The 23,033-nt window shown below is 46.1% G+C and overlaps 1 protein-coding gene across 2 annotated transcripts in view; it reads left to right on the forward strand.

The window, feature by feature from the left end:
* Positions 1-12,465: 12,465 nt before the first annotated feature.
* The window catches only part of MCF2 (MCF.2 cell line derived transforming sequence), a 46,533-nt gene continuing 35,965 nt past the window's right edge, over positions 12,466-23,033 (forward strand). For both annotated transcript variants that reach the window (XM_027645495.1, XM_027645496.1), the window contains exons 1-3: positions 12,466-12,531; positions 13,083-13,197; positions 18,334-18,424. In XM_027645495.1, the coding sequence (XP_027501296.1) occupies positions 12,507-12,531; positions 13,083-13,197; positions 18,334-18,424 (231 nt within the window). In that variant the 5' untranslated portion in view covers positions 12,466-12,506. The remainder of the gene's footprint in view (positions 12,532-13,082; positions 13,198-18,333; positions 18,425-23,033) is intronic.

The raw sequence follows: 23,033 nt of genomic DNA on the forward strand, positions 1-23,033 counted from the left end.
CGGTGCGGAACGGCCCCGGTTTTTAATGAGAAGCTGTGTCCCACTGCGCTGCTGACATTCCCTTCGTGTCACTGGAATGCGTAGCTCAAAGTGCGGTTTGGAGATGGGAGATGCTGCCGGTGACAGGAGAGCGTTCACCAGTGCGAGTCCCCTGCTCAGATTCCCATGGCCAGAACTAAAGAACTCTTCCCTGGGAAGTTACATCTCAACCTGATGGCAATGACTGCTTTTCACAGGGTCTGAACTAGAGAAGCAGTAAATGTGCATAAGGTGTGTGTTGATCTGTTAGACATCCCCTCTTCCCTTCCTCGTTTCTTGGTCCTCAGACACCTCTGAATCCCAGATTATGCTGGGAATGCAGCACTGTACTGATGTGGCTGTGGTTCTATGGCTGCACACCCTGAACGTGAGAAGCAAATGCAATCTGATCCCTTTCCTCAAGCTGTAGCTGCCTCAGCGGTGTTTCCTTTGATGGACAGTGATCTGCTTAGAAACTGTGTGGAGCCTTCACTTTTTCATTACATTTTTCCCTGTGGGGAGTACAGGTATTTTTACAATGAGGTCTTTCCTAATCCAGGAACGGTGGTGGCACTTTGGGTGACTCCAGCCTTCCTAGTGGATGCAGGAGTCCAAGGCATGAAAAGGTATCATTCCTTTTCTGTTTGCAGCTGGCAGAGCACTTGGAGCCATGCCAGGCACAAAAAAGACACACTGACCCAAAAAAAAAGCTTCCAGGCTAATTCCAGGTACCTTGACCTCTTTGAAAAGCACAGTTTGGGGTTCAGGAAGAATTTATCGGAGGGTAAGTCACAGGTGAGGACTTAACCAACGTGCCACCTGCTTCTCAGGAGCTGCTTGTGTACGTGCCCTTCTGGGATGATACCAGTAGCACCTTCTATTCCGGCTGTCCTGCCCGCTGGACCCTGTTCCATTCCCTGCACCCAGCAAACAAGAGTAGGAAAACGTAGGCATGGATGGTTGTGGTCAATTAGCAGAGGATACTGCTTGAATGGATGTGATTAAATCCTCCTTATGCTGGTGTCAGCATGGAACACCCACGCTGCTGGAGAGGAGCTGGGTGACACGGGGATGGGGCCGCAGACGGTGAACGTTTGTTATGTGCGGTGTAATGGGAGCCGGGTGAAAGCAGGTAGCAGGTTTTCTGTGAGCATGAGTGCTGTCTCGACCAGCTCTTAGGAGATGACATTTGTGTAATGCTCATACAAAAAAGAAATGTCCCCACAAAGGCACACTTGTGTGGTTATAGCTGCAGGATCCGGACGCGTGATTTGGCATCTGTATAGGTTCTTAAAATGAGATATTGAAAAAGAGACAAAGTTGAGTAAGGTTCCCCAGATCATGAGATTAAAAATAAATCAGATGGGTTTTTTTTCCTCATCACTGATTTCTGAGCAGCTAGCCTAATCTGGGACCATGTTTTAACCATTTCTCTTCACGTAGAAGTACTGGAAATTTGTTGGTCATTTCTAGTAGAAGGCGAGATTTCCTCCATATCTCCCTTACAGTGAGATAGAAGCCTGTATAAAACCCAAGCCTTTTATGGCTATTCTCATCTCTAAAAAGGCTTGGGCTCCCTTGCAGAGCTGCAGGGCTACAGCAGCCTCCAAAAGCTCTGTGCTGCCGTCAGTCCAGACCCCTTTGGGTGGGCCACGGAGGAGTAGTAGTCTGGGAGCAGTCAGTAGTATGTGGGATGCACTTCCTCTCCCTGCATCACATTTGCTACAACCACAGTTTAATGGTTTATCATTCATGTACCAGGACAAAAGTGGAGTGACAGCAGGGCTGTGTGGGAGGGAGCAACTGAATTGTAGAACATGGTGGAGGAAAGAAAGAGTTTTCCAAAGTGCTCTTTTTGCCACTGAACTGGAGGATACTTGGAGACATGGAGCTTCTCCTGTGTGCCTGGAGATGGGGAGTTCAGAACTCAGACATTACCCCTGGTCGTACTGTAGTAGGAGCCTTTTGTTAAAGTTGGTTTTGGCAGGTGGGATTTCCAAGGAAATCCTGGAGCCGCAAACCAGGAAAGTGCCCTCAGCCTCATCCTGCAAATAGGCAACCTCGTGCTCTTGGATACGTGTCCCTGTGACGGTGGTTGTTTGGCACATGGGCTGAGCACAGCTCAGGTCCCACACTCCTCAGTTTGCTCCACTGCTTCAGCCTCAGTCGTCTCATCTGCCAGCTTCCCTAACATAGGGAAATTTAAGGTCATTGGAAAATTGGTGGGCAGAGGAACTGGACTGTGAGGAGCACTGGTGGAAGTGGCTGGGTGGGGCTGCCTTGTTTTCTGAATCCCTTTTCCTCTCAGGCAATGCTGGACTTGGTTATACATCAGGGATGAATCAGGGTCTCCTGGGGCAGAGTTGTTCCCTGGGACCCAGTGCAGGCACAGTTATCCTGCTGCTCCAGGGATGTCTGTCCAAGGGCTGGGTGGTGTGAGACACCCAGCAAGCACCAGTGATATCCCTCCCCCCTCACTTTCTATTCCACTGGCCTTCTCCTCCTGCAGGAATGCCATTAGCTGTATTTGGAGATGTGCTTTTGCTTAACGGGGGAATGCCAGAATTGGGCATTTCCATTTTCGTTTCAGGAAAAATTGTGTTTATTTTCCCTCGCTTTGCAGCTGAGTTTCCAGGTGATGCCATTGGGGGAACCTGGCTGCATGGTTTAGTTTCCTGGCTATATGGACTGTGAAAGAAATTGTTCCAGTGACCTTAGTGAACTTAATCCCAGGTTCCTTAGGTAGGTAGGGGGGCCCAAGGGCTTACTGCTGATACATCTCCCAAAGCTGGAATTCATCTTGGAAAGAAATAGCACTTGCATGGTGTTGAATGATGATGGGAAAGTTACTGATGTCTGTATGTTGTTATTGGGCCTTTTTTTTTTGTACTGAATGGGCTCTGGTTTGAGGGCTGATGGTGGTGGCTGGGGAGGTGTGTGCTGGTGGCAGAGGCTAAATGTGCATTTTCCTGCACAGCTGGCAAACACACTCTGGTGCTGATATGAAAATACCTGTATATGCTCCCTTGGTAAGGGAAGAGAGACTGAAATTGGAAATAGGAGAAAATTAAAAGTACACTGAAGCTCCTAAGTAGTAGAAATGCAAGAAACTAGATTTTCTCAACTCCCACACTGCGGTTGAATCCACAGGAGTGGGTGTTGAGAACCTTTTATTACGTTTCTTGCAATAGACACGAATTCATGTATGGTGGAGCTGGCTTTTATGTTTCCCATTTTTTGCTTAGTTTGGTGTGATACCAGAATACAGTTTTTCTGATTGGATGTGAAAACATCAGAGCATAACAGGAGGTAACACGTAAGCCTTGTTGCCATATAGTTTGCTTTTGCTTCATCTTTTCTTAGAAAAGCTGCCACCATTTGTCAGCTGCTAAATCTAAATTGGAAGAGATCCTCACCTCATGAAACTCCACTGTCCTCACCACACTGGGACACCCTGGACCTTTTAACCTCCCCTGAGCATCCTCCCCCTCACTAGCAACATGGCACAGTCCTGGCTCCTGTGAAGCCTCCTGCTCACTCCGGTTCCTAAAACTGTATTGGAAGGTGACATTTCCATGAATGTGGGATCCTTAGCTGGCTGCACCTTGTCTGGCATCCTTGTCTGGCTGCACCTTGTTCTACTGGCAGTGATGGCCTATGGTCAGCAGGAATGATGTTTGGCTGGTTTTGTGTCAGTGAGTGGCTGCAGCTGTGCCATGCCAGTGCCATGCCAGTGCCCTGGGTGTTCCTGCTCATTCACAGCTGGTGTTTCCCCACTGGAGGGATGCCCAGGAGTGGGAGCCTTCAGCCGTGGGACTTGCAAGCTCGGCTGTGGAGCCAGATCCTGGGTCACTCTGTGCATGCCTGGATGTAGTGGTATCTGATCCCTCTTTGACCACAGGGATCAGCTCCTATTGTGATTCAGCTGATCCTGTGAGGACGTTCCTCTGTGGGATGGGCATGCTGCCTGGATGATGATCCACAAACCTGGACTGCACTGAGTTAACAATTTCTCCCTTTTTTTTTTTTCCCTTCGCAGCATTTTCTTTTGCGTTTTTCCTCTTATCCTCAGTGTATATAAATCTAAGCCTTTTGAAAAGGTCATTCTAGTTTTTCAGAAGCTTCGTACTTTTTTGCTGTATAGTTTCTTAGCTGAGCACACCCCCAGGTTTGGGTGGTGGGGATGTGTCTCTGTGCTGAAGCATCGACTGCACATAAGCCCCGGAAGGCCTTGGTAGAGAAGCACAGCCCTGGGTCAGAAGAGAGGACCATCTGGTGCTGTATCCTGCCTCCTACACTGTGTTGGAGCAGGTGCTTGGGGAGAAGTAGAAGAAGGAGCTTGCAAACAGAGTGAGCCTTTCCTTAAAAATCCTTCCCAGTCTGACAAAGGATAATTGAAGGAGCCCTTGAACCTGGCGTGGTGACCAACCCATCGTGCCTAGTGATGGACTAACCCCCTTGGGGCTTTCATGCCATTTGCAGGACATGGCTTTGCAGGGGCTGGGTCCCTTTGAAATGTTGGCGTGGTGGCTGCTGCTGTGTGTCTGTCCTGTCTGGCTCCAAAGAAGTTGTTTGATGCTGACCTGCCTCTGTAGTGAACTCTCTGAGGGCCACCCAGGCCTGGCTGCCAGCATCACTGGGCTCCTGGCAGCTCCTGGATTGGACCTGCTGCCACCTGTAGCCTGGGGACCAGGGTGTGCTGCCAGCACCTGCACCACACTGTCATCCACAAATCCCATCATGTTCCAAGGGTGCAGCTCTTCCTGCAGCTCTGCCTTCCCCTGTCCTCTGTATTGTGCTGGAACTCTTCCTAGGAAACATCAGAGGTGGAAACTCAGCCACTCTGTAGCAGTGGCTTTTGCAATGCTTCTACCAGGCTGAGGATTTATGGAGAGATTTGCGTGGCAGGTGGAAGTTTGCCATCAGGCTATTGACAGAACTGACCCTGGAGCCCCATCTTCCTCAGGATCAATACATCACCTCTTCCAGAAAAATAGGCTTTTATAAACCTAATCTAATTGCTAATCTGTCCCTCCAGATGAAAATCTAGTTTTGACTGGCTGTGGATAGGAAGCAGGTAGCTGCAGGCTGAGCCCAGGGCTCAGGGGAGAAGATGCTCCCGTGAGCCCTCAGCTCCAGTGAGGTGTGAGCTGTTCCCATGGGCAGGGGAGACAAAGGGATTTGTAGCAGTCAAAGGTATTGAAGCTTCATGCCATAAATATTTCAGTGGGTCTTTTGTGTTGCTTGCTTGGCAAGGGGAATGGCTGCACCACCTGGAATTACAGACTGTTGAATGTCCCAGGTGTTCGTGCAGCAGCAGAAATTGTTATCCATATGCTGAGATGGCTGAAGGAGTATTTGCTCTGTGTGGCTGCCCTGGACAGCAACAGTGCCTTGTCTTTGCAGCAGGTACCCCCAGCAACAAGTGTCTATGTGTCAGGGCAGGATGCACAACCAGCTAAATGTGGTTTTGGTGCATACGAGGGTGGTGCAGCTTGGAGGTGCTGTTAGAAATGACTAATGATGACATATTTAGCTTCTGCAGCATACCTGAGATCACATGCAGATGTAGGAGAGACCCACAGCAGCCTATTCACTTTACACAATAGAGTCTCTTAAGTTTCTTTAGCAGCTGAGCTCAGGTGTAGAGAGAAGGACACTTATTGATGCAGGCTGTGCTTTACTGCAGGGTATTCTTCACATGGGGAGAAGGTCATCACAGGTCTAAATCTGTGGCTAGGCTGTTCCCTTGGCTATAAAGGTGTAATTGCAGCATAAGGTTAACCCCAATGTGCTCTTCTTGCATGACTTCAGTGGAAATGAGTAGAAAAGTCTCTTATTAGCAGGTCCCTCTACTTTTCTACCCTTTAGAAGTCCTTGGTATGTGACCTGTGAGCCACTGTGACCCTTCACACTGAAAAGTCACTTGTAGGGGAAAACCATCCCTGAGTCTGAAGTCCCTGGGGAGGAAAACACTGAGTCCTGGCTGGTGGACTTATGGCTGATCCCAAGATCTTCAGTTCTTTGGTATATCCAGAAACCAGTCCCGTGGTTTACCCACCTGTCCAGGTCAGTCCAACACCATCCAATGGTTAGTTCAACAGGGTTTTTAACACCTGCCCTTTGGTGCCAGCTCTCACACAGCTTGTACAGACATGGACCCCTGCATGAGCCTGATGGATGGATGGAGGCTGCAGGGGTCTTTCCTCTTCTTGACATCATGGCCCTTTGGTAATGCCGTATTCTGCTGGCACTTGTGCCCGTTCTGTTCACAAATGAGGACATGAAGCCAATGGTGACATAATTTGCTCCCAGCTACTCACTTTAGTCTCAGAGCCAGGAAGCAGCCTCAGGACCTTGGCTATCAGTTCTCTGCTCAGACCAGGTCCTGTAAATAACCTTCTGGTGAATACAGCAGTCCTTGTTGAGGAGCACAATGTCCTATTCTCTGCCACACGTTCTCTAATACACGTGCTGTTCGGTATCTCCATCAACCTCTTGCCTCCTGGCTGGTCACCAAACCTTCCTGGCTCCAGTTCCCACAACCACTGTGTAAACACCTGCTTTGCCTGTACAAAGTGTTGTATTCTGTTCCTGGGCAGGTATGGAGCAGGATGGAGAGACAGGAGCATGGATCTGGTCATGTGAGTATTAGGATCCTACTCTGGGTGTAAGTTTGTTAGGGAAGCCACCACCTGGAGACTACACAGGTGGGGCAGATCCCCCAAAAGGTACCAGTTGAAGCAGTGTGTGAGTAATAAGGGCAACTGCCTGGATGCCTCTGTCCTCCTGGCCCTCTCCTTCCCCGCAGCCAGGGACAGGCACTTTGTCATTTGGCACAAGCTTTGTGTAGCGCAAAGTCTGTTTGCAGACAGTGTAAAATAATATTTTTTTTCCTGTTAACTCCCTCTGTCCTGATTTCTGGACATGGTATGTGGAAAAGCAGAATTGTATTGTGTTGTGTATTGTATTGAATCCAAAGTCTTTTCAAGTTGATCAGTGAGGAAACAGGGTGAGGCTCAGCCACTCACTATCTGGGATAATACTGTGGTTTAACCCTGCCAGCAGCTCAGCACCTCACAGCCACTCGCTCACTTACCCCTCATGGGATGGGGGAGAGAATGGGAAGGGTAAAAGAGAAGTAACTCATGGGTTGAGATAAAGACTGTTTAAAAGATAAAGCAAAAGCCTTGCACCCAAGCAAAGCGAAACAAGGAGTTCATTCCCTGCTTCTCCTGGTCAGGCAGTTCAGCCATCCCCAGGAGAGCAGGATTCTGTCACATGGAAGGGTGGGAAGACGAAATGCCATCACTCCAAACTCCATCCCCTTCCTTCATCTTCTCCAGCTTTATATGCTGGGCATGAGGCCATATGGTCTGGGATATCCCTTGGGTCAGTTGGAGTCAACTGTCCAGCCTATGTCCCCTCCAAATCCTTGTGTACCCACAGCCCACTTGCTGATGGGGTGGGGTGAGGAGCAGAAAATGCCTTGACTCTGTGTAAGCCCTGCTCAGTGATAACAAAAACATCTATGAATTATCAATTGCATTTCCAGCACAGCTCTAAAACACAGCCCCATACCAGCTACATTGAAGAAAATTAACTTTATTCTAATCAAACCCAGCACACCAAGATGATGGAGACTCAGGTTTTCATACAGCAAGGAGCCCTGTAGGATGGTTTTCTATCATTCTTCTTGGAGGCGCTCTTTGGCTTTTACAGCTATTTAAATGTCAAGTTTAACTGTTCCCCATATCCAGAATGAGTGCTGTGTGTGATGGGCTGCAGGGTCACTCCTTTAGGGTATTTGGAGTGTGTATGGCAATCAGGACTGAGTTGGAGGACAGATCACAGGTGGTGCAGTGGTCTTTCTCCTCAGAAATAGGGCTGTGCTTCTGTTCTTTTGCCCAATGAATATATAATTTTGCAAAGTCGAGCAGCTCCAGCAGGAGAAGCTGGAGGGCCACTCTCCTCACTGTGCTGGGTTCATGGTTGGGGCACTCTGCTTGAAGGGAGTTTGGTTCCGACTCCTGTGCAAAGCAAAGATGGGAATGGCTTACTCCTTACACTCAGCCTAGTTTGTGCTCCATGGACTGTTCAGGGAGGCTTGCAGTGCCACTGGCCTTTTGGCAGGGTCATATGGCAGCTGTGGCAGCTGGAAGAAACCCTGCTCATTGAAGCTCCCTGAGCCCCAGAGCTTCCTGCAAACACTGTCGATGTGTGTAGGTCCGTGTTACAGGTATCATTAGTCTCAAAGGAGATGCTGCAGGCAGATGGGCTTTCCTGCAGTGGGACAACCCAAGACAGACGCTGGCTGGTGACCCCAGTTAGCCCAGAAAGTCAGAGGGACGTGGAAGTAGGTTACAAATGTGCTGATTTGCAGGCTTCCTCAACACCGAATAAATGCTACTTTGCCAGCTGTCCAAATGGACAAGCAGCTGAGAACAGGCAGATCATGGAGAAGCTCAGTGTGATCCTTTACCCTTTTCATTTGATTTTCTTCAGTTTTGTTTCCTAGACTACAGCAGCAACCCCCACATGAAAAGCTGCTATTCTTCATTCACAACAAAGCCATCTCCAAATGGATTTTATAGCAGCAAACAATATTTGGCCAGTGTGGTGAGTGTAAGGCGCTGTTACATCAGCTTGGCAGATGTGTTACACAGCTGCTGTCTGCAGATGCTGCGGGCCTTCGAAGTTTGGAAAAGGAAAGAAAACAATAGGTGCTAAAGACCAAAGCACTTCAGAGTTTAATTGAGTGTTACAAGAGGAATTTGGACTCGGAGAGTAGCTGTCCTCTCTCTGAGTGTGTCACTACAGACCTCCACTGTGCATGAAAGTCCCTCCGTGCTTGAATTGCCTCGAAAGGGGAGATCGCTGACAGCGGGCATCATTCTCACAACTGCAGTCTGTGCAATGACCTCGAGATACGGCCCTGTGGAGGGGACACAGCCAAATGTTCTGGACTGTGTAAACTGGGAGATGGGGACAGGACAGATTCAGCAGGGCTCCTTGCTGAGCCACGTTAGTTTTACTCAGTGGGGTAGAAAGCTTTGAATTCCCCCTTTGTCTTTTCCCTGCTTGGCTTCACACATCCTCCAAAACTCTGCGTCATGGCAACGATCTCCCTGCAGGAGAGTCTCTGAATGTAATAATTGCAGCAGCATTTTATAAATGCCCAATTTAGAACCTAATAAAAATGATCCTACATTGTTATGACAGTTTACTCATCCAGATGCTGCTGGATTTTAGTAAAACCTGAGGTCATACCAGCTGTGTGGCACAGCAGTGTAGTTTATATTCTCTTGGATGCTGAAACATGGGGAGTTCAGGCTTGATATTGTAATAGCTGATGATCACAAAGCCTCTTTTTGGCTTTGAAAGAAATGGCTGGACTTCCATGAAACTTTAACTTCCTCTGCCTTGTGCCAAGTGACATGCAGGCTGGCTGTACTGTTCATAGCCAGTGCTGGGCAGTGCCCTGGGGTCTTTTCTGTACTGTCCCAAGAGTGCCCTTTAAAGAAGAAATCCCCAAGTTGCTCAAGAACATCAATTGAAGCCTTGTTTGAGAGGCGGATATCTTTGGTGCCTCACTGCCTTTGACTGATGTTTTTCCAGAGATTAATATTTGAGGACAAAGGTCATGCTTTTGTACATGATTTATTTCAGCATCCAGCTGATGTGCCTCAGGCACAGCAACACGCTTGAAGGGAGTTTGGTTCCGACTCCTGATGCCAGCACTTGATTTTCCCTAATATTTGCCCAGGAGGTTGAGTTCGGTGCCCAACACAGAGCGAGTGCCAAGGATGAGTTGGCCAAGGAGTGGCTTCAATCGGACCACAATCAGGCTGTTGTAGTGCCTTGACCTTGCCAAAGGGCAGCCATCCTTCTCCTCTTTCACTGTTAGATTATTCTACCTCACAGGAGATGAGAAGGGTTTGTAAGGGAATTGCTCCACCTGCACTGCCTGCAGTAAGGTACTCCCACCTACTCATTCCTTGAATAAGTTATTTTGTTCAACTCGGCACTGCTCAGAAGGATCTGATTTTCTGCAGGTGCTGAGTGCCCTCTTCCAAAACTGTCATCCCTTGGGATGCAAGATACTCAAAGTCATAAGGGGGTAGGAGTCTGGGTGTCCACCTGTGTGCCAAAGTCAAGGATGAAACATTCAGTGGAATGAAATGTTGGGGAGCAAGTAAACCATGACTTCTGAGTATGGTGGGAAATGTTTTCCTATGATGCTTTGTACCTCAAACCCCAAAATGTCAGGTCCACTTGCCATTGTGACCCTGGTGTTGTGCTTAGCTGTCAGGCTCTGAGGTTGGGAGCCACCTGTGCCCATGTTTCCAGAGAGCACAGCAGGTCCTACTGCAGCCCCTAGCACAGGTAGGATTAAAACATCCATTGGTTTTTGCAGTTTCCATGACAATCATGGGGAAATTGTAGGTAAGAGAGATGTGAAAGAAGAAGCACCAGACTCTGGGAGTAGGTCATGCACTTTTGAGATTGTATTTCTTTTCTGGAAAGCAAAGTTTGAAAACATCTGTGCAAAAATGCTCATTTTTTCCCAACCATAGTTGTCTCCAGTGTAGTTGAAGGCTGCAGATTTTTATGTTCTCAGTGAGAAAATATCTTGTGAACCTTTTTTATTAAGTGGTATTTTTACCATGCAAAGGTTAATCCCCTTTCCCCAACCTGTTTCCTGATCAGCTCTCAATTAACTGGCACGTCCCTCCCATATCAGTGCAGAACCAACACAAAAGCTGCATTTACTGTCAACCTGGAGCTGTGTTTGCTTTTACTCTGTCGAGCACTTGAGTCACTCGTGGGTGTTACAGCACATGGCAAAACTATGCCTGGCTTTGCTGCTGGCTGCATTTCCGGGAAAGCCAGGGGTAGGCAGGGCGAGCTTTGGGGACAGGCTTCAGCCTGTCTGTGAACACTGATTTCAGTCAAATATGTGTGCACAGTGTGGACTTTTGTCTTGTGTTTCCAAAGACCCTCATGTTTAATAACATCTACTTCATGTCTTGGAGCTTATTAAGTTATTAAGTGTGAATTTTATCAGTATGAAACTGTTGACTTGGTAAAAACAGCAATGAATAGAGAAGAAATCTCTTGCTGCTGCTTGTCCTCAAGTTGTGTGAAGCAGTTGAATGGGAGACAAATATTTGTAATATCTTTGCAAGGCAAACTTCCTTCTCACCAAGACCAATTCTAGGGTTAAAATCAGGAATGTTTCTGTAGATGCCAGTGGGACTGAGGCTTGATCCTTAACAAACAAAAACCGTGTTTTTATCTACAAGAGGAAAAGCAGCAGCATGTGCATAGAAGGGCAGAAAGCAGCCCATGGCTGGTGGGAGCTGCAGGAGGCAGAGTAATCCCCCCTCCTGCACATCTGGGCTGCTGTGCTGCAGCACCATACAGCCCAGTAATGGCCTGAAAAATCTTTAGATAAAGTAGAAGTGACCAGAAAGCTTTTGGGGAATGGGAAATAGAATAAATATTGATTATGCTGGAGTATGCTGAAGTATGCAGCCCATCTGATTTAAAACAGCCAGAAGATTATTCCCTAGGACCAACTCTGTGAAATAATCAGTGTTTAAAATTTCATTATCAGAAAGCCCAAGGACTTTAATCTGTATAGATGTGCTTTAAAACATTTATTTGTGGGAACAAGGATGTTTAATTTTTGGCTATCATTCCATATATAGATAATCCAGAAAAATGTCTACCAACTATAAGCTTCTCATGTGTTTAGTCAGTCTGGTCTTTGTTTCCTTCTCCCAGGGAAAGATTAAGTGGTGTATGCTGTTCCGATGTGCTTCATTGACACTGAAATGATCATGGTGCTAAATATGGTACTAAAACAGCCTCTCCCATTATTTAATTAAAAAGAAATCTAATAACTGAACATAAAACCAACAGCCTCTCCAGTGCCTATGGCCCAGTGCCAGGTGAACACATGATTTCAGAAGCTTATTTGTTCAAAATTAAAGACTGTAACAGTCTCAAAGCCCAACCTTGTTCCCAGTGCAGCAGCCTGGGACACTGCTGCTCCCAGCAGAAACCTCAGCCCATTGCAATGACAAAGGTAGGAAGCGCTGGAAGACTTTGTAAAATAGAGAGTAAAATTAGTAACTCCAAAATATAAAAATTTACATTGGATATGACCCTCTGAGGGTTGAGGGGAGAGCACTCAAGCTTGCAGGCACTGCTCCCATGGTACTAGAATACGTGTTACTCATATGTGGCATTTGGCCTGTTACTGTTATTAGAAACATTGCTTTCTGTAAGATCCATGTATCCTTTGTTACAAAATTTCATGTATAATTTAGGGAAGCTGCATTTGGTTCAAGTTCCACCTTTGGATTAGCACATTGATAAACAGGTTTGCTTTGGATCTGTGCTTTCTTTTTGACTGCTGCTTTTCCCTTTTTCCAGAAACTGCAATACCCTTCTGTGCAAAGGACATCAGTGATGATCTGATGAAAGAGTTTGCTTTTCTGTCTGGTGAGTACTGAGCACTTCTCCAGGGTCTCTCTCTCTCTCTCATCTGTGTGGTAATTAAATACTCCAGACAAACTTTGTACTATATGGCAAAATGATACTCCACAAGGAATATTACCCATCAGGTAGTATCCAGTGCCACTAGAAATGCTGTTAATAAAACATTGAAGCAGTTTGAAAGAGCAGATTAGGTTTCTGTCTCGTGCCATACTGTAAAGTAGTCTTATCTTCCAACACTCAATGCATTAACAAGTGCTTTGCTCTGAAATATATTCCCATACCAGTGTGCTGTTTTGTCCTTGTATTTCTGACTTCTTCTGCTGTCCCATACAAAGTACACTCAGTAAATAAAGGAAATATCTGGTAACTAATACTTTTGTTTCTACCACCTGCCTGTGTGTATTGTGCTTGGACTGGGTTTTGCTATTTTGGTGATGTAAAAAAACCCTCTATCACAATGGCAGTGTGTTTTCTGATGTGACTGGTGGACCTGGTCTTTGCTGTTGGCCCTCTTTGAAAGCACGGCCTCGGAGACATCCTTGTTTTTATTCCAGGTGGCCGAGGGAAGGACAAGGCTTGGATTATCACCCTCCCTGACAATGCTCGCTTCAACGAGGTGCCCGAGGAGATTGTGTCTAAAGTCTTAACATACCTAACGTCAATCCCGAGGTATGAGGCTCTCTTCTAGCTCTTGTCTGTGATGGGCAGAGGTGTGAGTCCTGCCTGGGTCAGGCAAGAGTAATGCCATATGTGGGGTTGAGGGGCATCTTAGCTCTCAGAGCAAGGAAGAGGGAAAAGTCAAATGATGCAAGCCCTTACAGTGTCCAGGTGTGGTTCTTAAGGTGTCAGTAACTGCAGAGTAAGAAGTGGACATCATCCCTATGACCTGTCAGATGGAATGTTTAGCTTATTTAGTTTATTAAGTTTCTAATTAACAGCAAGCTTTCCTCAAGCTTTGGCATGTGTCACCACTTAATATATGCCATGCCGATGCAAAATAATATTTTGACATGTACAAATAGAGAGTCATTACTGTGGAAAAAGAGAAATGAAGCCAGAGGAAGAGACTAATTACAGGAACAAACCGTTTGGGGTCCCTGTGACAGGCAATGGCTCAGCAGCTCCCATTATCCGCCTGTGTCTTGGGGTTAAGCTGCTGACAGTCTGCCTGTGCCTCATACAGGGCTGCATACTTAGATTAATGGCCCTCCTATTTCTTGCTGCTGAACCTGGTGACTCAGTTACTTGGAATGCTTAATTTTCTTGAATAATGCCTCTTTTGGCAAATTTCTTCCTGCAGGGAGAGCAGGTTGACAGCAGCTAGATGGGAGCTTTCCATCAGTGGCTGCCTTGAAAGAAGTATGGAGCATTTACCCACCTCTGCTTGGCAAAAAAAAAGAGCATCTGGTTCCTCTGTCCTCTTTTTGATGGACTCTGGGGTTTTGTGGGCTCCTGGCCTGCAGAGCACTATCCCAAGAGGACAGGACCCTGCTGTGGTGTGTGACAGCTAGAGGAGTTTCTCCTTCATCCTGTGCAGGCAGCCCATGTCTGTGCATCTGCACTTCCCAGCTCTGCCTGGTTTCTCCAGGGTTTCTTATTCCATATGACTGTAAACACCCTGGCATTAGCATGATGAGCAGTCTTGCTGTCCCTGTAATAGGTCAAACTCAATCAAGAAACTAATGAGAGCTGTGAGCTTGCTGGTGATTCAAACACGTTCAGCATGTTTTAGTAAAATCACTTTAATCATCCTTCTCTGCCCCTCCTACCACCATAACAGCCTGCCCCAATAAACACATCTAAACATGTGTGTTTCTTAGCCCTTTAGAGCCAAAAAGGCTGCAGTGTTGTTGAGTAAGGAAAAGCATCACCTAGGTGAGGGTGGTAGGCATGTGTCAGCTCTGGTACCCCTGTGTACACATCTCTCAGCTGCATCACATCATGGGACCAGAGCTCAGACTTTGGCCCAGGAAGTCCCTAAAATAGGTAAATATTTGACCTGTGTGTCAGAGTTACCTGTGTGTACACCAACACTTCCTTACCACAGACCTGTGGATGTTTAGGGGCATCTCAAACCCACACACACTGTGCCTTTCCTATGCAAGCAGTAGCAAAGACTGTGTAGTGTCCCACTGATACTAGTCTGAGCAAGCCTCATTGGAGGCTTTGTCAGAATTGTAGTACTTTGGGAAGCTGAATTTCATAAGGCGTTTTTCTCCTGGAAATAATTGTTAGATAAAGGAGTGAAGCTACTCTTCATTCCTCAAGGTGAGAACATTAATAACAGAGCCAGGAGAAAGGTGATTCCTGTAGGCAAGTTAATTTTTAGGATTCCTGGCAACTGTGCTGCAGGCAAGGAGGCAGCTGCAGAAAGCACTTGAGTGAAAGAGCTGTAAAGGAAAATAAGTAGTAGGTCCCCACCTTCCGTGGCCTGCACATCCAATTCAAAATACCTCCCTGCCTGTCTTCAGGCTGTGCTTGAAGGAGAGGCACAGGTAATTGTGATATATGTAAGATTATTATTACAAAAAACTGTCCTAATTGCCATTAAAGTAAAAGAAAAATAATGCTGTCATTGAAAACTAAAAAAAATCTCTTTATATATAGTGTTGGCTGTGTGCCTTTCTTCACCAAGAGGATGGCCAAACACTGGAACAGGCTTCCTAGAGATGTGATTGATATCCCAAGCTTCCAGTGTATGAGAGGCATTTGGACAATGCTCTTAAAAACATATTCTAACTTTTGGTCAGCCTGAATTGGTCAGGCAGGTGGACCAGATGATCACTGTAGGTCTCTTCCTACTGAAATACTCTATTCTATTCTATTCTTTGACTATCCAGCTTTTTGGTATTTAGATGAGCTCTACATGTTTCACTTATCTTGGGAAGTGAGGTGCAAAGTGGTTTAAAGCTGTGACTGATAACAGAGCAGTGGCACAGTGAAGGGTGCTGTTGGCTATAAATACCTCTGAATTTAAATATTAGGCAGGTCGTGCTGGTGTGCCCTTATCCCACCAGCGGCAAAGAGTCTCTCAGTCCTGTGCTAAATCTCACAACTGCAGACTTCTGGGATCCAATTTCAAGTCCTCCTGCAGAACACCCCAGGTCTTTATTTTTAGTCTGGTGCATCCTGCAACACATACAAAGTTAAAGATAAGTTAAAAAAAAAAATTTAGAAGAAAAAGAAAACTAAGAAGCACCTAGAGAGAAGTAATCCTTGACCTGGTTATGTCTCCATCTTTCTGCTGCTGGGATGCAAATGAACACCCCTTGCAGCCTTGGTAGAAAGCATTGATTTTTTTTTTTTTCTATCAGTCTAAAAGGTATATTGCAGGCCTGGAAATCTGATAAACCTGCAAGGCCTGGGTTGCAAATAGTCACAGACTTGCTCCACTGGCCCCAGAATAAATTTAAAATTTCCCACAGTAGGTTCCAAGGCTGTTAGACTGCTGGGAACTTTCTTCTTTGTTTCTGTAAGGGAACTGATAAATGTAAATTAGCATGCTTAGAGGTTACACTCTGAATATAACCTTGCCCTGAGTAAGTGGCTTACTTTGGCATATTTTTATTAACTGGCAGCGCACTACAGTTTGGCTGACTTTTCCAAATTACTTGGATTCTGGGTTTTTTTCTTCAGGGTTTATTATGATGAAGTGCTCTGTAAACATTATTTTTTTGATTTTTAATATCATGGGCAGTTGGGGAATTGTTTCTGTGCTGTAAACCCAAAGTATTTACTTTTGCTTCAGACAAAAGGATCCTTTGCCCCTCTCCCACCTGGGTCATTTAGTTTGTGGTGGGGGTGAACAGAACCAACAGAAACCTGCATGTTACCAAAACTATTTTAGCTAGTAAAGGTTTTGGCTGAAAAGTCATGTTCACAATGTATAACCTCAGACTTTATTACATGCAGAAGTTCTGTGTATGACCCATGTGTAAAATTTGATACTCATTTTCTCTGCTGTTTTCTGCTATATCTCAAAGGCACTGAATAAATTCACATGAAACCTTTGCACTTTGAGTGTGATGTTACAAATCCATAAGATATATTTGTAGGACAGCTTGGGTTGCCTCTACATATCTTCAGTCAACTGTTATTATGAGCCAAAGGGAATTTCATTTTTTATCCCTCTGAGTACAACTGCTAATTCCTTTGAAATATATTTGTCAGAGTTGTGGCTGTCACAGACCAGAGCAGCAAGATGTGTACTGAATGAAAGCTCCTGCACTGGCTTCAAGTGTCTTTTTTTTTTTCTTCTGTAGTGAAGTTGCCAAATATTGTCTGCCATGTGATACTTCTCTGAGTAATCCACCATGTGTTTTCCCTTGCCAAACACAAGAATTAGTGAAGACAGTGCTTGCAGGAGGCTGCTTACACAGGGCCGTGCCCAGTGCAGATACATGACCCACCTCTGGGGAGCCAGCACGTGTTCTGGGAGCCTCTCCCCAGCCCTGAGGTGCCTGGATAGGGTGGCGTGGGACATGGCTATCCTGTTTCAGCGCCCGCAAAGTAAATATTGTAAATATTACTTAAGTATCCTGTAAATACACTCGCGTTACAGGACTTGGTTACAGGCTGGCGAACCCTTACCTGTGTGCAAACACGATTGCAGTTTGTAACTCAGGCTGCCTGGGAGTGTGTATTGTCACAGCTGGAGCCTGGCTGAGCTGTTCCCAGCTAACCTGGGAAAGGAATATTTGAATTACAGACAGGAGCTCAGCCGGGCGTTGGGTCCCCTGCCAGACTGGGCACCCCCGGTACGGCTGGCTTGCTTTGTGTGACTGGGGATTTCAAAGCAATTCAAAGGGTCTGGGTGTCAAAAGGGATGTCAGGAAGCCTGTGCTTGCCAACTAAACAAGAGTATGTCGGAAAGTGCCTCCGAGCAATCGCTGCCTCCCCAGTGGGACTGCGGGAGGTGCTGGGGAAGCCACAACAACCAGTTTCAGCACCAGCAACCCCCTTCCCTCTGCCAAGCTGGCATCGCCCTTCCCTGGCTTGGCGTCACTTCTGTTGCCTTTTGCCAAAACAAGCCAGGAGTCATTGCTTGATTGATGAAACCTGGGAAGCAGGCAGCTCCCTCAGCTGGAAGAGCTGGGCAGTGAAGGCAGGGGAGTCTTGGGGCATCAGCTGGAGGAGGCTTCTGACAACCCCAGAGCTGCTGAGCAGGAGCACAGCTGCCTCTGGCCTCTGCAGCGTCCTTCGCAGGACTAGTTTGGGTTTCAAGAGCAATCTGCTGTCTCCAGCAATCTGTCTTCACCTCCCACACAATTCAAAGTGATGCTTAACCCTGGGCTACCACGGTCACTGAATCACAGAAAAGCTGGAGTGGGAAGGGAGCTGCGGAGATCATAGAAGGGCTTAGGTTGGAAGGGATCTTAAAGATCACCTAGTCCGACTCCCCAGCCAAAGCAGATTCACCTGGAGCAGGTTGCACTGGAATATCTGGAGATATTCAAAACCCCCAGCAGGTTTTTAGTATCTCCAGAGAAGGAGATTTCACAACCTCTCTGGGCATCCCTGTTCCAGGGCACTGCCACCCTAAGAATAAAGAAGTTTCTTCTCATATTCAAATGCACTTCCCTGGGCTTCACTTTGTGTCCATTACCCCTCGTCCTGTTGCTCAGCACCACTGGAAAGAATCTGGCAGGAGAGTTTTTTCCAAAGGGAATTTAAACCACTGTGGAAATACCAAAATGTGATTTACATTCCATGTTCTTGGGTTTGGGGTATTTTTTTGGGGGGGGGGGGAACAGAGTCACATTTCCTCAAAATATGATCTGGTTATTATATTTTCTTATCTCACAGTCAATATGAGTCTGACACCAAATTTATTCTAATCCTGGATAGAAGATTGGACACATGGACATCAGTCAAAATGACTCTCCAAAAAATAGCAGTAAGTCCTCTTTAATGTTAATTTCCTTTAATGTACTAAGTCACTGTGTCCATTATGTATCTCTTCCATAAAACACTGGGAACCAGGAGCAATGATGCTCCTGCTTTCTCTCTAGGTAGTATTTTGTTTTATGGCCCTGTAATTAATTTGAGTGCATAAATGAGCTGTTTGAATATTAATTTACTTGTTTGATTCATTTGCTTAGTTCTGTACTTTTTCATAGTGGTTCAAATGTGTTTTGTGCCACATTCTATGCTTTTGATGGGTGGAAACTTCAGCTTCATATACTTTCTTTTTAGACGCTGGTTATTTGTGAAACTGTACTTTACCTAATTGTTGGTGACTGAAAGTTTTAGGTTCTTTAAACAGGCTTCACAAGCATTTGTATGTGGACATGCGTGGAAAAATCTATTTTTAAAGTGCATGTATTCATTCATGTGTTTTAAATGATCTAGTACACGTGTTTATGTGCTACACATGATCAGCACATATCTTGTCTGAACATATCTCAAAAGTACTCTTTTTCCAACTCAGCAATGTGTTGTGTCTTATGGAATCAGAGCATGGATTTACAGCAGTGCATGGAGGTATTGAAAAGTCATGTTAATAGCTGCATGGATCTACTAACATGGATAGGTAGAGCTAATTGATAAATCCTTTCCCAACCAGAACATGCTATATGGGTAAATCAATGAAAATAATCTGGGTGTGTTTGTATTGCCTTTGTTTCTGCTTGTAATCACTGAACAGTTAAAGGCATTGATCCATCTGATAGAGAATGAAGAAAATGGTATGTTCTGAGGAAGAAAAGGCTTACCCAGTTCTGGTCAGATCGGATAAAGTTAGATCTTACAGTATTTCAGATAGTTAGTACTGGTACAGCAGAACTCAGTGTTAAAAATGTCTGGCTTTGATGGCATTCTGCTGGTTAGCATCTCATAGGAGGAAGAGAGGGTTCCCTTTTTGCAGTGTGCATAAGATACCGTTGGCAGGATTTTGGGTTCTGATTTTTCTGAGCGTTATAAACTGAATTTCCAAGCATGGTTACCATACCATTAGAGAGAAGAAGCAGCATTTAAAAAGTAGTTCTTTAAAGTGATCATCAAAATTCAGTTCTGCTGCCAGCATTTGAACAGGTGCTGGTACCAAGAGCACCCTTTAAGGATGATGTAGTTGCTTTGCATAGTTTGGAAGTTTCAAATGTGAAAAAATCCTGTCCTAATTTGTAGCTTCTAGAGAAGTGTCATTAATTTTGTGTTTAATAAGTAAATTTAATTATTGTGTGACCTTTAAGCATACACCCTGTTTGGGTAGCTGTATGTGCTGTGTGTCCGGCTGGAGAAGTGACTTTGCCCACAGTATCAGGGCTGTCCATGTAAATGATGGGGAGGTGATCTGTGAACAGAGGGATGAGAAGCAGGAAACCTGTGTCCACTAAATCTTAAGACTTGGGAATGTTGCCTTAAAAATAGGGTCTGGCCCTAAAGAGCTGTCTCTGTGTCCAGGAGTCATCTCGACTTGGCTTTGTGCAGCTAAAACAAAAAATTAAATCTTCAATTCTTTCCAATCATAAATCATAAGCCATGCTGCAATAAGAGAAATCTTTTTTTCTGATCTTTGTGTAATTTTGGAGTAAAGGAGTGCAAAGAAGCTGAATTTGAAATACAGAGTGTGTCCTATTTTTTGAGCATATGTATATGCAATTGCAGCTCTGCGGTTGTGCATCTGATCCAGAAAAATTTTTATATCAGACTGTACAGATTTTTTGGTTTAACTCTTTGTGTATGTCTCTAATTGCATGAGCAAACCAGGCTCATGCTGGTACTCCTGGCTTTGGGAAGCGATACCCTACTGCCGGGGTCAAGCCTCAGGTTTTGGCCATAGCATCTTTCCTTAGTTTCCCCCTAAAATACTAAACGGCTTGAAAATGTACCTTGGAGGTAATGGCAGAGGGAAAGGGAAGGATGAAAGCTCTAAGCTGAAAGCCCAATCCTCGAAGGAAAGAGCTGGCCCCGTCTGCAGGATGATTTTTTGCATTCCACCTTAAAAGCAAACCCAGCACTGGGGAGGAGAGCGGGGCTGCCAGCCGGGTGCCGGCAGGGTTTGCCTGCCTGCCTGTACAGCTGCCTGCCCGCCCCCCTGGCAGCGGGGCGAGCTCGGGCAGCGCCGCGGCTCCCATCCCTTCCCCATCCCGATCATCCCCATCCCATCCGCTCCCGGCGGCGCGGGGCGATGGCGGAGGCGGGCCCGCGGCGGGGCGGGCGGCGGGCCGGCCGGGATGCGGTAAGGCTCCGGGCCCGGCGTGCTGCAGCGCCCAAGGACGGGGGGGGGGCCGCACCGCGGCGGCCAGGGACCTTTTTTGGACTGGGGGGAGGATGGAGGGAGCGGGAATATTGACCGGAGCGGCTAGAATCCAGCAGCGCGGGGGGAATTTTAGTAGCATCCTCCGTGCGGGAGCAGCCGGGCGCTGGGTACCGCTGCCCTGCAGTGCTGCTCCCGGCGCCCTCCAACCGCGGGGAAAGGCTCTATCATTGCTCCTGCAGGAAGGGAAAACCTCTGGCAGCGAGGGGGCCCTGGGTAGGGTCGGTGCCCCAGTGGTGCTGACAGCATCTTTGGGGGGTTAATTATGCAGCCGGCTGATATAAAGGTAGCAGAGCGCTTGGGATTTTCATTCTGGCTCTGGGAGAAGTTAAAGGTTCACATTAGCAGTATCTGGCATTTTGTTACATGACATGCTTTTTCTTTAAGGGACAGCAGAAAGTCATTAACTTCAGCACCTGTATGGGGACCACTGGCCTTAGACTCTGGTGCTCAGAAGCAAACTTATTGGCAGATACTACTTTTTCTTTATGTTTATCGATTACCAACCTCAGAGATACCCCAGTGAACTGCAGGGAAGAATATTCCCTGAAAATTGAATAACTAAAACTGGGGGGGAAATCACAATGTGTCAGGATGAGATATTCACTAAGGAGGAAATAACTGTGATACTTTCAGTGCGTGTTCTTTCTTGTGCTTTATTAGCCCAGTTTGTCCCTATTGATTAAATCGGGTGCTTATAGTTAAGTGTGCATTTAAAAAAGTTGCTGAACTGGGGCCTTAAGGTACACATATCTGTGTCCTTGGAAGGGGAAGGATCTTGTGAGCATGGGCTTTGGTCAGTGAGATAGTTAACAGTAGTGAAATTTTGCCAACTGCCTGATTTAGTGGAATTGCACTGGTAGTTTCCTGCCTTTCCTGGTATGCTGCAGAGGAGTAGCAGAGGGCAAAGGCTTCAGAGGGTTCTTTAGGTGCTTTGTTACATAAGCCCAAGTTTATGAAATGCACACAATTCTTTGCAGTGTTATAAATTATAAGATAAAGCATAAGGCAAGTTTAAGGACCCTTTTGTCTTTGCTTTCTTGAATGCATTGTGGGAAAGGGTTTTTTGCAGCAGTGTCTTCAGTAGCATTAGACTTCAGTTTGCAGGAAACTTATCTACACTTCAGCTCTGGAATTGTAGCAATGATCAAAAAAGATATAGTCCCTTCAGGAATGCTATATCTGAGGGATTATTGGTCTATGTGATTTTTTTCTAACATTTCATCCTTTCCCTTAAGCCTCTAGGGGGGCACAGGACATAGTTTGATTGGTGTCTGTTTTTCTGGAAGCTTATTTTTTGGCTTGTTCATTTTTTTCCATGCTTGAAATGCATTAGGTATCATTTGCAAAGCTGTATTTCTTGTTTTGTAGCTACTTGTACATGCTGACCTTGATCCTATGTATATAAGATCAGCTGAAAAATCCCCAAATGCTTTCTAAACTGAACAGAAATCAAATCACCTGTCCTGGAAACCCAGGTGGAATGTGTTGGCATCCTGCATTTATGAAACCAGAGGGGTCCAAGGGCATCTTTGGTCTCAGACAGGCATTTCACACCTTTTCACTGTTGCACTGTAGTTTTGGCAGGCAGCTCTGCTTGCAACCTCATTGCTGGTCCATCTTCCTGGAGCTGTAGGTTTCCTGCTCAAGGGCTCATAGGAGAAGACACTCAAAGTCTGCAGGTTCCCATGGGCGAATATGGTTTGGACACCCGGCCCCTCTCTCCAGAGAATTTGCTGAGCACCCAGAGGGTACATGATAAAAAGAACTGGAAGGAGTAGGAGATGGCAAAGCTTGAAGAGCTGCACAGGGTTAAAGGGAACAGGGGATGAAGGGAGATAATGAGGTAAGATCAAGGAAAGAGGAATTTCTGACTTCTTGTTCTTCTCAAAGATATTCCTATTGCATTTTTTCAGAAGGGGATCAAGGTAGGAGCCTAAAGTTCATAGACCTGAACAGGCAGTTGTGTTTCTAAACTGGAAACAGCAACTTTCCCAAAGCTCTGTGGAACTTCACCACTGGATTCACATGCAGTGAACTCACAACCATGCAGAAGGACCTCAAGTTGCACCCTCTGAGATCCTCTAAAGCAATGTAAGGTCATTGCCCTCACAAGGTTTTAGTTCAAGTCAGTTTGAACCATTAATGGCAGGAGCGCAGGGCCCATCTTGGAGGAACAGCATCCTACCCTTTGAGGTCTGCAGCTCGTTGTGGCTTCTTGGTGAGAACTTTGAAACCTTGTTGGGGG

Source organism: Corapipo altera, unplaced genomic scaffold (assembly GCF_003945725.1).
Source record: "Corapipo altera isolate COAL_440 unplaced genomic scaffold, ASM394572v1 65, whole genome shotgun sequence".
Classification (NCBI taxonomy): Eukaryota; Metazoa; Chordata; class Aves; order Passeriformes; family Pipridae; genus Corapipo; species Corapipo altera.